General features: G+C 57.4%; 2 protein-coding genes across 8 annotated transcripts; both read right to left on the bottom strand.

Moving 5' to 3' along the window:
- Positions 1–866: 866 nt before the first annotated feature.
- On the bottom strand, positions 867–7,924 carry S100A16 (S100 calcium binding protein A16). Of its 4 annotated transcripts, none has more exons than XM_032264938.1 (3): positions 7,713–7,924; positions 1,961–2,139; positions 867–1,653 (listed from the first exon to the last, which is right to left on the bottom strand). In XM_032264938.1, exons 2-3 carry the CDS (start codon positions 2,111–2,113, stop codon positions 1,495–1,497), a joined length of 312 nt encoding a protein of 103 aa, XP_032120829.1. In that variant the 5' UTR covers positions 2,114–2,139; positions 7,713–7,924; the 3' UTR covers positions 867–1,494. The 4 variants fall into 4 exon arrangements, with proteins under 4 accessions (XP_032120829.1, XP_032120831.1, XP_032120830.1 ...); XM_032264940.1 differs by lacking the exon at positions 7,713–7,924 and adding an exon at positions 7,581–7,605; XM_032264939.1 differs by lacking the exon at positions 7,713–7,924 and adding an exon at positions 6,789–6,881.
- A 1,090-nt stretch (positions 7,925–9,014) lies between these two features.
- S100A14 (S100 calcium binding protein A14) lies at positions 9,015–11,981 on the bottom strand. 4 transcript variants are annotated; one of them, XM_032264941.1, is made up of 5 exons: positions 11,963–11,981; positions 11,044–11,104; positions 10,579–10,690; positions 9,984–10,130; positions 9,015–9,798 (listed from the first exon to the last, which is right to left on the bottom strand). In XM_032264941.1, the coding sequence occupies exons 3-5, from the start codon at positions 10,606–10,608 to the stop codon at positions 9,661–9,663; spliced, it is 315 nt and encodes a 104-aa protein (XP_032120832.1). In that variant the 5' UTR covers positions 10,609–10,690; positions 11,044–11,104; positions 11,963–11,981; the 3' UTR covers positions 9,015–9,660. The 4 variants fall into 4 exon arrangements, with proteins under 4 accessions (XP_032120832.1, XP_032120833.1, XP_032120834.1 ...); XM_032264942.1 differs by lacking the exon at positions 11,963–11,981 and adding an exon at positions 11,626–11,644; XM_032264943.1 differs by lacking the exon at positions 11,963–11,981 and having other exon boundaries at positions 10,579–10,707; positions 11,044–11,107.
- Positions 11,982–13,090: the final 1,109 nt, after the last annotated feature.

Here is a 13,090-nt window from a genome sequence, read left to right as displayed (position 1 = left end):
TTCCAGCACTTTGGGTGGATCACCTGAGGTCAGGAGTTTGAGACCAGCCTGACCAATATGGTAAAACCCTGTCTCTACTAAAATTACAAACATTAGTCGGGCGTGGTAGTGTGCACCTGTAGTCCCAGCTACTCAAGAGGCTGAAGCAGGAGAATCTCTTGAACCCGGAAGGCGGAAGTTTCAGTGAGCCAAGATCACACCACTGTACTCCAGCTGGGGCAGCAGAATGAGACTCTGTCTCAAAAAACAAAACAAAAAAAAAAGACTAAGAGTCATGGTCCCGGCCGGGCGCGGTGGCTCAAGCCTGTAATCCCAGCACTTTGGGAGGCCGAGGCGGGTGGATCACGAGGTCAAGAGATCGAGACCATCCTGGTCAACATGGTGGAACCCGTCTCTACTAAAAATGCAAAAAATTAGCTGGGCATGGTGGTGCGTGCCTGTAATCCCAGCTACTCAGGAGGCTGAGGCAGGAGAATTGCCTGAACCCAGGAGGCGGAGGTTGCGGTGAGCCGAGATCGCGCCATTGCACTCCAGCCTGGGTAACAAGAGTGAAACTCCGCCTCAAAAAAAAAAAAAAAAAGAGCCATGGTCCCTCTCTCTTGGAATTGCAGTGAGGACTAAATTGGACTTATTGTGTGCCTGGAAGTTGAATATGAGTCTGACTCTGGGCCAAAAGGGCCTGGAGATGATGACCTAAGGCCTTTGGCCCTTCATGGAGGGGGGTGGAGGGAGGTGCTGGCCCACAGCTGACCGTGCCTGTTGGAATCCAGGAGTCCTGGCTTCTTTCTTGCTCTGCCTTTGAGGTTTTTCTGTGAGAGTCTCCCTTGTCACAGGGCCCAGGGCTAAGACCACCAAGGCATAAAACGTTTCCAAGGGGTGGGAAGGTTTTAATGAGCATCCCAAAGGGACCAGGGGATACAAACTCCAAATCCAGCCTTTATATCACCATTATTTCAGGCAACGGGAGGAGGCTCAGCCTTGCTTAGCTCATTCCCAGATGAAGAGGCAGCTGGAGGGAAGTCCCTGAAAGTGCCTCTCTACCCAGCAGAGGGGCTAAGGGAAAGTGGAGAGGTCTCTGCTGCTGTTCCCACCAAGAGCAGGGAGACCTCAAGCAGCAAGCTGACCTCAAACAGCAAGCTGAAGGTCAGGACGGACCCAAAATCAGGCAGGAATTTGGCAGGAACATCAGACACTGGAAGGTTAGATGGGACTGAACAGGTGAGAAAATTCTTAGGGTCCCCAGACAGCATAGAGATCCTATAGAGGCGCCCCAAGGGCCTGCTAGCTCCAGGGACTAAGACCTCCTAGGTAGGGAGGTACCCCTAGACTGAGACACTCACAAAGGGACCCCAGTTCAGCAAGGGTCAGAGGAAGGTCTGGAGGGAGAAGAGAGTAAAGGGTCCTGGGTGGGCAAGAGGCTGAGGCGGGAGCCTGGGGAGAACACCAGGGCGGGGCATCAGGCCGGTGCCTGGAAGGTGTGGCCAGAGGGGTCCTCTAGCTGCTGCTCTGCTGCTCTTGCTCACGGATGAGGTTGGCGATGGGGCCGGTGATGCCGCCTATCAAGGTCCAGTACTCGTCGAAGCTGATGCGCCCATCATGATTGGCATCCAGGTTCTGGATGAGCTTATCCGCAGCCTTCCGGTTCCCTGTGTCCTGGGGAGGAAGCAAGGGTCAGCAATGCTGAGGGTGGAAGCCCCAGAGAGACTCCAGGCAGGACCCTAGGCAGAGTCCCAGGATCTGGCATGGACCACTGCTTCCCTTGGAAAATACAAACACAGTCCTCTCCAGCTAGGCCTGCGCATCCTGAGAAGACAGAGGCCTAGGGGTGGAGGAGACCCTGGAGCTAGGGGAAGCTCTGGAAGGATAGAGGCCTTAGCAGGGAAGGACACCCTGAGAGGTCAGAGGCTTGCAGGAGAGGGAAGGGGAGAGGGAGGCAAGGCCCTTGGGTGAGAGGCCTTACCGAGAGCATGTGGTTCAGCTCTTTCTGGAGCATCTCACGGAAGCTGCTCTTGCTGATCTTGTTCTTGACCAGGCTGTACTTAGACACATATTTGTAGAAGTTTTCCACCAGGACAATGATCGCCTTCTCCAGCTCAGTGTAGCAGTCTGACATCTCCCTGCTTCGCCTACTCGCTGGGCCTGGACACCAAGAGGAGGGGAGATGAGAGGAGACCCCTGTTAGGTGTGTCGCTCACATAGAGACCACCAGGCAGGCTTTGTGTGGGCAACGAAGCCTTTTTATTTCGCACTTGGTTGCAAGCGGGCCAAGTCTGAGACAGGAGTTCGGCAAGGGGAGTAGGAAAGGAGACTGGTTATGTAGGTTGGGGCAAATGGTTAGTTAAAGGTAGCAATCTATTTTAGGGAGGGGAAGGGCATCACAGGGTGCATGGTCACAAGGGTAGAGGTATTATAAGGGTGAGGGTTATTGGTTGCAAGCAGAGGGGAGGGTGGGGTAAATTACACAGTTACAGGGGTGGGGGTCCTGAGAAACCCAATGTCCAGGGGGGGAATTTCGAAAGGCTCAGCAGGAGCAATGGTTGGAGGTTGCTGGGGGAGAGCAATTAGTTGAGGCAGGAACAAGTTGTTTCACTCCTCTTTGTGGCCATCTGGTTACTTCAGACTTTCTGGCCCCTGGGGGCCATCCAGAGGTGTACGTGGGGGTCACCAAGGCTATAATGGCCAGGTTTGGACTTGGAGGCCTGACAACCCCCACGGGCCATACCCCCTCATCCAAGCCCACCCTAGGCCCTGGGTCCTCCTCCACCCCTGCTCCTAGTCCCTGGAGGAGAAGGTGGCAGGAAAAGGGAAACACAGAGTGGGTGGGGGAAAGGAGGTGAGCCCTGGAACGAGAACTATGTGGCTCCTCTAATCCAGGTGCTCCCCAGTTCAACCGCCTCAACAGGTTCTCCAGGCCCTGCCCCAGCCCCAGGCACCATTTTCCAGCCCTAGGGAGCAAGATCCCTACTGTCAGAGCCCTAGGAGGCAAGAGGCTCCCATGGGAAGAGGAGAAGGGTCCACCTGCTCTCCCACCCTGCTCCGCAGCTGGCCCACCTCACCTGGGGGCAAGCATGGCTGGGACAGCTGAGATGAGCCATGGAGGACAGAGGCAGAGGCTTCTGCCTCCCACTCCCAGGACTGGCTAAGACCCCAGCCCCAGGCAACAAAGCAGAAAGGAAGACCTAGGCCTTCCCCAAGCCCTTGCTGGGCTCCAGGGCAGTGAGTCCCACGTCTCAGGCCCAGGCTGCCCCTTTTGGGAAAGGGCAAGGTCCAGATCCATTAGATCAGATTTTGTGCGGCTCTCCCACCACCCCCCCGCCACACCCTGCTAGCCCCACCTCCCTTACGCCCATCCCTAAATACACAGCAGGACCCAAGAACACCCTCGTCTACTTTACCTAAGGCGGGGCCAGGCCCTGTTCTGCCCCAGCAGGAGACGGACCCTGGACACAGCAGACTGCCAAAGGGCACATGCGTCACCCCCTCACCCCAAGACAAAAGACACTTTCCAAGCGGATACAGCCTTGTGAATAACAGGATATGAGGGGAGCAGGCGGGTCTGGATCGCCTCTGTGAGTCACAGCCCATGCCCAGAGCCCCTGCCTGTCAAACCGGAGAAATCAGACTCCCTTCCCACCCCCAAGCCCAGGAATGAGCTCCAGCCACCCTCGCCTGGCGGGTCCTGACCAAAGGAGATGGACAAAGCAGGGACACAGGCACCACAGGGGCCTGAGCGAGCCACAGTCAGATTTGGAAGGAAAGGCTGCTCGATCAGACCCCGCTGCAGCCTCCTGTCCTGCCACCTGCTTTCCATTGGCCCCTCGTGGCCATTCCTACTCCCATGCAGGCTGCCCTGCCCTCTCCAGCCAGCTGAAGCCTGCCCATCACTCGGTGCCTGCCCAAACCACACCTCCAAGGGAAGCCAGCCTTGACCCCTGCCCTGGGCGTCATCCTCGCTGACTCCCACAGTCCTGCATGTCACCACCACTCAGCTGACATTGGCGGGGGCCCACTAACTGGTGAGGCCACAGCATCTTGCTGGGTCTTGTCTTGTTCCTTGAGACAACCGTAGTTTTTCTTATACATGGCCAATGTATTTTCTGAACCAAAAGGCAGGACTCATAGACTTGTCTTTAAATCCTGGGTATACACCGCTCCCTGCTTTTAATCTCTGCATCTCTCTAGCCCACATCGCCTGGCCTGATGCCTTGCTCAAGGTAGACGTTCTATAAATATTCCACCTCCTTCCAGCCCTCGTAACAGGTGTCGCAGGTCCCTGACCACCTTTAAGCTTTTTCTTTAATGAAGCCTCTTTTGAAGTAAGGGTGGGACCAGGAGGGGATAGGCCAGGAAGCAAGAAGGAAGGAGAGTTAAGAGGGAGACTCAGGCTGTGGCTTCTCTGAGGGAAAATCCTGCCCTTGTGTCCCCTTCTCTGCCTGCCTGAACCCACTGGCCCCTGGCTGGAAGGATGGAACACGGCACCAGAACTGCAGGAAGCCACGCCCTTTTTCATATTCTTTATTTATGTGTGTAACTGCGTGGTTCCATGTCTATACCATTGTAAGACTTTCTTTTTTTTTTTTGAGACGGAGTTTCGCTCTTGTTACCCAGGCTGGAGTGCAATGGCGCGATCTCGGCTCACCGCAACCTCCGCCTCCTGGGCTCAGGCAATTCTCCTGCCTCAACCTCCTGAGTAGCTAGGATTACAGGCACTTGCCACCATGCCCAGCTGATTTTTTTTGTATTTTTAGTAGAGACGGGGTTTCACCATGTTGACCAGGATGGTCTCGATCTCTTGACCTCGTGATCCACCCGCCTCGGCCTCCCAAAGTGCTGGGATTACAGGCTTGAGCCACCACTCCCGGCCATTGTAAGACTTTCATACAAACTCTTTAACATTTACAAATGGGGAGGAAGACCATTGTTCGACCCATGGTCTGTCTGCTGTGCCATCCTTGGGTTGGAGGTGGCTCAGGTTCATGACCAATGTTCCAGGTGATTCTGAAAACCGTGCCCTTTTCTGGAAGGACTGTACCAAGCCAATTCCCAGCCAAGCCTTGGGAATGGGATGATAATTCAGAGAACATCCCCACACTTAACCATCCCAGTCCTTGTTCCCCAAGTGAGGGATCTTTTGGGAAATGGTCAGGGAGAGGAAGAGGGAAGGAAATGGGTGCCCGTCTTCCCACAGGCCAGCCAACCTCTCCCACCACCAGCCTTCTTGGAGTCATTTCTCCGAGCTTCCTCAATGTCATGACCCAACCCCTGCCTGGCCTCCGGCAGCAGCCAAGCAGACAAGACACAGGTAAGCCCCAGAGATGACTCTGCCATCCCCTCCCAGGAGTACTGGGAGACCCAGAGCGGGAGCCCCGGCACCTCAGGGCTTCAGCTCCCAGCTCCTCCTCCTAGGAATCTGCCCCTCCCACCTTCTGTAAAATGGACCATGCTGGAGATAACATCTGACAGGTGCTTTTCTGGAGCTTTTTCTGAAGGAAGGTTAGGATACTACAGGCAAGGCGCATTACCCTCCCCCACCTCCCTCCCCTTAAGGCCAGAAGACAGGATCTGCCACCCCACCCATCCCACAGCCACCTGCTCCTCCAGGCTGCCCCGTTCCTCCACCAGCCAGGGCCCAGGTCTCCTGGGTAGTGGGTTGGGCAGATGTTCTAGACCGTCAGCCCCTTCCTAGAAAGGTCAAGCAGGAGGTCATCCCTGCATTGGCCCTGCCACACGAAGGTTCTGTCCTGAGAGAACAGTGTAGACTGGAGCCTTTTAGAAATGTGGGAACAGGAGGACCACGTGTCCTCCAATGGGCCTTCTCACCTCAGGCCTCCAGCCCTACCCCAGTGTTCTCATTGTCTTCCCCTTGGCTGATTCATCACTGAGCAACCAGCAGTCTCCCACCCCCACCCCGCCCACCTCAGCCCAGCCTGCTGACTTCTCCAAAAGCCCAAATTGCCCTGACACCATGCCCCTGGATCCCAGCCACTCCAGCCCCACCCTCCCACCCCCAGGTTTGGGCCCCACGCCCTCCAAATGCCTTCTAACCACCCACATCCCCAGGCTCCTTCCCGTGTGGTGGAGTCCCGAATGTCCACCACACCCTCCTAAGTCCACCTTCTCTTCCCACCCCACACACACCTGTGGAGTCTTAACGTTTTTTCCAGGTGTTGGGATATGTCCCTAGACTCCTGTCCCTCCTAGTCACCGTTCTCTCCAGAGTCTAGCCCACTGTCCGGCCTAAGTGTGGATTCTCTGTGTCCCTTCCATCTGCCTGGAATGCATTCGCTCACTCAGGCACCATGGTTTGCTTACTCATTCATTCATTGGCTCATTTATTCACTCTCATTCATTCACTTGCTCATTCAGTAATGCATTCACTCTCTTGCACATTCATTCATTCATTCCCTTTTTCATTTACTCATTTGTCCCCTCTGCCTTCAATATATAGGGAAGGTGCTATCCAAACTGGGCTGACAATGCCACCTCTATCAGCAAGGCTCTTTCAAAGGAAATCTCCCCAGCCTCAGCTGTTCCATTCTCTGCTCCTTCCTGTGTTCTTTCTCCAGTTTCAGGAGGCCCTCTCCAGAAAGGGTTCCTGGAGCACGGTGGGGCCTGCTTTGGCCGTGAGGTAGCCCCCTGCCTCACCCTCACCACCATCCTCCTGCGTCTAATTCGCGTGCACGCGCACACACACACACACACACACACACACGCGCACACACACAGAGCAAGGACCTCTGCCGTTCCTGATCCCCTCTGCTTGGGTAACCCGTCATCCTTCCACTTACTTCAGCTCTTGGAGCAAGAGGCCAGCCTCTGAAATTTTTCCAGACAAGTGAAGTTGGAGGCATTTGGTGTGGATCCTGCCTCCATCCCCACCCCAAACACACACACAGCTGCCCTAGCCTCCCAACGTCTACTAAAATGTGGGGAAAGGCAGAGCCGGCTCCCCAGCACCCCTGCCCTCACCCCCATTGCGACTGGGCTGGGCCGGGGAAGGCTCCCATAGTGCAGGTGGCTCTGCCAAGCAAAGCAAGTCAAGCTGGGGCCTGCCTGGGGCCTGAGGTGGAGGAGCTGCGCTCCCTCTATCTCTCCCCCTCCCGGGGAGCTTGCAGGCTCCCAACAGCCTCACTCGGGGTCCTCCCCGATCTCCTCGTCCCCCTCAAGGAACAGCTCCTGGAACACAGCAGGGCCTGCTTGGGAAGTGAGGTAGAGGAGACGCCACCTCAGCCCCTGCCCCTTCTTCCCGGAATCTCCGGCTCCCTGGGACCTGCCTGTTCCCTTCTGGACCTCATCTCGTCTCCCAGGACACAGCTCCCAGAGCCTACCAAGGCCTGTGTCCAAGCTCTGACCACCCCCAACCCAGACCAACACGCATTTGTCCTCTTCTGTTGGGGAGGGTCGAGCAGCTGTGGGCAAAGCTTCCAAACGCTCTCTCCCTAGAGAGGAGCACGATCAGCTGCAGCGCCTGGGACGGGGGTCTCACCACCCCACCCAGCCCTCTGAAGGCCTCACCCAGCCCCCAGCCCCTCAGGACTCCCCATTCCCAAACTGGCCTGTGGGTGAAAGTTAATAATTACTGAAATCTTCCTGCACGGTCTCAGGCAGGCCCCTCTCCCCAGGCCCCCTTCACTGCCCCGTCTCCTGGCCTCCCAAGACTGTGGGGCCCTCCGGCAGCCACAGACCTCCCAGGCAGGGCCTGCGGCGCTCACCTGCTGCCTCGGTCTGCCTCCTCTCCAGCAGGTCTCTGGGGCCTGGGCTCTGGCACTGCCAAGCAGCTCCCTGCGCTCAGCCCAGCTGGGACTCCTCCCCGCTGCACTCCCAGAATCTGTCCCACTCCCTCCTGGCCCTGCCCGCTGAGCTGGCTCGGTGGGGAGGTAGTGGCTGAGCTCCCTCTTGATTTGGCCCTGGGGTTGGGCCCTTGTTAAAGGGATACACACCTTTTCTCACACCCCTCTACCTCCATCCCAGAGGGAGTGGTGGAAGCTGGCACTCCCCCAACCCCACCCTCCCAGCCCCGCAGGAACTGAACAGAGCCTGACAGGGTAGAGAAAGGAAGGGAAGGATTGTCACCTGCCTTTCTCACCTGGGTCACTGGCAGCCCAAGTTTCAGCGGCTCCCAACAGACAAGTTCAGCTAACATTCCAGGCCAGTCTAACTGGCCACAGAAACCTCCTTGCCATTGGGATTTCAGGAGTAACGCCCGACTTCAGAGCTCAAATCAGAAGGCAAATGCCAGGGACCTGTCTGGCTCCCTGGGCTTCTGTCTCCAGTCCAGCCCAGCAGCTCTTCTGAGACCCAGCCCTAAAAGCCCTCGTGTACACCAGGGGACCCCTCTGGAAACTCCCCACACCGCACCGTTTCCCTAAGATACCCAGGGAAACTGGCCCGCTCGAACTCCCTACACTGGGGCAGCCGCTGAAACCACAGAGGGGCCCCCTCGCCCACCCCGGCAGTAATGACATTGACATTCGTTCCTCAGGCACTCGCCCTGTGTCGGGCTCTCTGATAAGTGCTTTACCCGTGTGGCACTGTCCTCCTAGCAATGCTGTGGAAGTAATATTCATATCCCCATTTTACAGATGAGGAAACCGATGCTAAGAGCGTGCCCAGAATTCCAATAAGGCAGATCTGAGATTCAAACTCAGGCCAGCCAGCCTGCTTCTCAGCCCCCCCACCCCCACCCACCCCATTTCCCCTTGTTATGTCAGCCAGGGCTCAGAACACCTGGGCTAATATCCTTTCCCCAAGTGTGCACACATGCCCTCCTCTCCTGTAAGACGGCCCTACCACTGGCAAAGAGGAGCCGGTCCCTCAGAGAGGACCACGTCGCCCTTTGGGGCCTGGTAACACCCTCAACCCAAACTCGTAGGTAAAAGCGAGTCCCCATTCACTTCCACTGCCAACCACTCCAGCCCCACGTGCCACACCCTACCGATGGCTCTACCATTGACCCCCAAGCTCTCCTCACCCGTGGACCCTGGGGAAGGGGGGTATCCAGTCAAGACAACATCTTTCACTTTTTTCATTATTTTTTATTAATCAAATGATACAAAACAACCATCATTCCATCAATGCCCAAGCACCCAGCGGGTCCTCTCCCACCATGTCACACCCTCCTCAGCCTCCTCCCCCCACATCCTGCTCTCCCTCCTCCCTACCCTAGCCCAGGGATGGAGTCTAGGAGGAGCCTGGGGCAGAGCTGGAGGCAGGAAGAGGGCCCTGGATGGACAGTTATGGTTTGCGCTGGGGAAGAGATTAGGAGGTAGGTTCTTAAAGACCCTTTTTAAATACCAGATATCCAGCCATATCCCCAGCTCCATTCTTCAAATCATTTCCCATAGCCCAGCTCCTCTCTGTTCTCCCCCTACTACCAATTCTTTGGCTCTTACACAATTTTTATCCCTCCAGCATCCCTCAAATATTCATCCCTGGCCCAACCAGTTCCCTGAGCCTCCCTCTGGTGGGGACTCCTGCACCTGTGAGCTCCACAGAGCACTCAAGGCAGAAGTACACAGAGACCTGGGGAAGGCCATTAGAAGCTGAATGTGGCAGAGATGAGAGGAGCAGGCTAGGGAACAGGCGGTGGTAGAGGAGAGGAGTTTTCTTTCCAGACCTACAGCCTCTCCCCAGCACCCCCCAGAATTCCAGGTGGAGTCCTCAGCTCCCCCGGACAGGGCTCTTCTGCTTCACACTCTTGGCCGCTTCTCCAATCAGCTCCCAGAAACTCCCGAACTCCAGTTTGGAGTCGTTGCAGCTGCCCAGGTTGGCAATTTTCTCTTCCAGGCCACAGTTGCTCTGAGGAGAGTGAAGACAGCAGGGCTCAGGGAGGCCGCACTTTCAGATCTTCCCACCCCACCCTGCCCAGCGGCAGACGGCAAGAGCAGGGCCTACCCAGCACTGGGGGAACCGCGAGGGGTTGTAAGTGCCAGTGTGGGTGGGAAGTCAGGGGACTGGCTGGGTGGGGTGTGCTCCCTCTGTACCGGCATGAGGTGGGGCAGCTGCTGGGTGACCAGGTCCCGTAGCTCAGAAGGGGTCAGCGTCTCCTTCCCACCCTCCACGGAGTACTGGTGGAAGTTCTTGATGAGGGTCTCAATGGCCCTCTCCACATCACTGAATTCCTGAGCATCCTGAGGGCAGGGGACATCACCCACATCAGTAAAGCTCCATGCACCCTGCGACACCCTGCTTCCCCAGGAGCCTGGCAAAGCCCACAGGGCAAAAGAAAGCTGGAAGGCACACAGCTCCCACCCACTCCAGAGCCGGGAACCTGGCCTCTCTCCCCCACCCCCAGCTCGGCCTCCAGGCCACAGCGGCCACAGGTTGGGCAAGGCTTCTCTCCCCACACCCCCAGCTGCAGGCAGAGCAGGTCCCAGCATGCACCCAGGTATCCTCTTCCCAAGAGGACTCCATCTGCATCACCCTGTGTGGGCCTCAGGAGGGGTTTCACATCTCAATGGCAGGGTCTGGGATGCAGGGCAAGGCCAAGGTGAAGGGCAGAAGTCAGTGGGGGACATAGACCCTCAGGGTGAAGGAGAGGAGGGTGGAAGCAGCAAGGCCAGGAGTGAATGAGCCCACCTCCGCGTTGGCTGACCGGCACTGTCCCATGGTGCCCGCTGCGTCTGGTCCTTTGGTGAGAGTTCTGTCCTCCTATAGCTGGCCCCAGAGGAGCTGATGGCTCATGATCTGCCTAGAGGGGGGGCAGGCCTGAGGTAAGGGGAGAGTCTAGCATTTCTTTCTCAACTGCCCCCTTTGGCTCCACCTCACATATTCTGTGCCTCACCACGGGGTCAAAACCAACTCCACACAGGCCCAGGCCCCTCCTGGGTTTCAGGAGCCAAGATCACATTCCCCAGGCCAGCGCATCTAGGGGGAATCCCTTGGGCCTCACCTTAGCCTCATTCTTTCCACCTCCTCCAATCACCCACCTATGCTTGAAACACGAACACCAACCTCCAGTGTCTGATCCCATAGCCCTTACCCTACGTGTGCCCTCTGGACAGCAGGCAGCAAATGTGGGTGAAAAGCCCTGGGTTTCCTTACCTGCTGGCAGCCGCTGAGACAGGGCAGGAGGAACCAGCTCACCTGAGCTCAGCTTTTATACCTGGGGGAAGGGAGGGAGGCAGGGGGCTGGGCCTAAGCCACCCCCGCTATTGCAGCAGCATGGGCTGTGAGCCAGCTTCATGGGCCCCGCCCTCCCCTGGCCAGAGTTCCAGAGCCCTCCCCGACCCTGCCATGAGGAGGGAGCCACAGAGAGCTGGGGCTGGGAAGACCCTGGCCTCAGATAAGTATGCGGAGTCATAGAGAAAGAGAGGCCAGAAGGCTGGGGAGGCAGGGAGGGCTTGGAGACCCCATGGGGTCACCCTATGAAGTGGAAGGCCCCTGGGGAACTATAATGCAGGGAAGGAGAGGGGTCTGAATCTGTAACCAGGAAAGGAGAAGCAGGAGCCTCTGTACCCTCCGTGTGTGGCTGTCTGTCTGTATGTGTCTCTCTCTCTCTCTCTCTCTCTCTCTCTCTCTCTCTCTCACACACACACACACACACACACACACACGCTCCTCCCAGTCAGGCCCAGTTTGGATACTGACACTCAAGCCTGCTGGATCCTGGAGCCCAGCCTTTACCAGTCCTGGAGGCAGAGAGATGAATGGAGAGAACTTGGATCAGGAGGAAGAAGCCAGAGAAGGGCAGCCTGGTGGAGGGAGGCGGATGGAGTGAGTGTGGCCTGACCTCCCTTCAGCTCCCCTCAGGGGCCCAGAGTGCACAAGTGCCAGGCCCACTTGGGCTGCTTGGCAGCTACCGCCCACTCCAAACTGGTCCGGCCACGTGTTTCTCCCTCCCTCCCTCCCTCCCTCAGAGCCCCATGCCTCCCCTAACCCAGCTTCAGAGAAACACCCCTCCATCCAGGACCCAACAGCCCCCATCCATCCCGGAGAGCCCAACCCCAGTGGCCCTCCTCACCTGCCCAGGCCCAGACACCTAGAACCTGAAGTCACCAGGAAGGGGTAGAAAGAAGGGCAGGGCAGGCGGCATGAGTCAGGGCAAGGATGGGGTGCGGCCCAGAGCCGAAGCTCCTGGGATCCTTTCCCGAACGCTGAGATCAGAGCACACCCCACTGCATCCCTCCCGATGTCACCTTCTCAACCCTGGGCCCTCTGGGTCTCAACGGAGGGGACCTTCTAGCGGTGTCTCATTTAGATATCTCCTCTGAAGGGCTTCAACCTGCAGGTCCCTCTGAGGGTCTCTCAGCCTGTGGGCTCCTCTGAGAGTGACTCAGCCTGGGTTCCCCTGGAGGAGGTTCAGTCTGGGGTTCCCTCACAGGGCTTCTCACGGTGAGGGAGCCCTTCAAGGCAGGAACCCCTCTGGAATGACTCCACCAATGGCCCTTCGGATTTCCAGTCTGGGGGTCCCTCTGAGGGCTCAGTCTGGGACCGTCTCTTGGTGTGTGACAGGGAGCTCCCTCAGCCTAAAGGTTCCTCTGGACTCATAGCTACCCCACATGGATGCCTGCCAGTGAGGCAGTGACAGCCCTGGGAGGCCGGCCACTGAGCTGCCTGCCCCTGCTCCCTCTGGTGGTGGCTGTGCCCACCATCTGCCCCTCAAGCCAGGAAGGTAAGTTCTGCCTCCGGTGACACCACCAATACCCTCACCCCACGGTCCTTGAGCAGAGCATCGGGCCCCTCCTTTTGCTTCCCCGCTGCTCCAGAGGGTAAGGGGAGGAGGGTCTAGTGTTCCTGAGCACCCAGCCAGAGAATCCTGGTTACTCAGGGCTCTGGAATCCACCTATTCTTGTCTTTAAGATTAGCTAGCCGGGCACAGTGGCTCACACCTGTAATCCCAGCACTTTGGCCAAGGTGGGCGGGTCACAAGGTCAGGAGATGAAGACCAGCCTGGCCAACATGGTGAATCCCCGTCTCTACCAAAAATACAAAAATTAGCCAGGCGTGGTGGCGCACACCTGTAATCCCAGCTACTTGGGAAGCTGAGGCAAGAGAATCACTTGAACCCAGGAGGTGGAGGTTGTAGCAAGCTGAGATCGTGCCACTGCACTCCAGGCTGGGCAACAGAGCAAGACTCCATCTCAAAAAA

Source organism: Sapajus apella, unplaced genomic scaffold (assembly GCF_009761245.1).
Source record: "Sapajus apella isolate SASKATOON/1434 unplaced genomic scaffold, GSC_monkey_1.0 scaffold148, whole genome shotgun sequence".
NCBI lineage: Eukaryota > Metazoa > Chordata > Mammalia > Primates > Cebidae > Sapajus > Sapajus apella.
The sequence above is the reverse complement of the archived record's forward strand: the minus strand, read 5'-3'. Positions and strand labels throughout refer to the sequence as shown.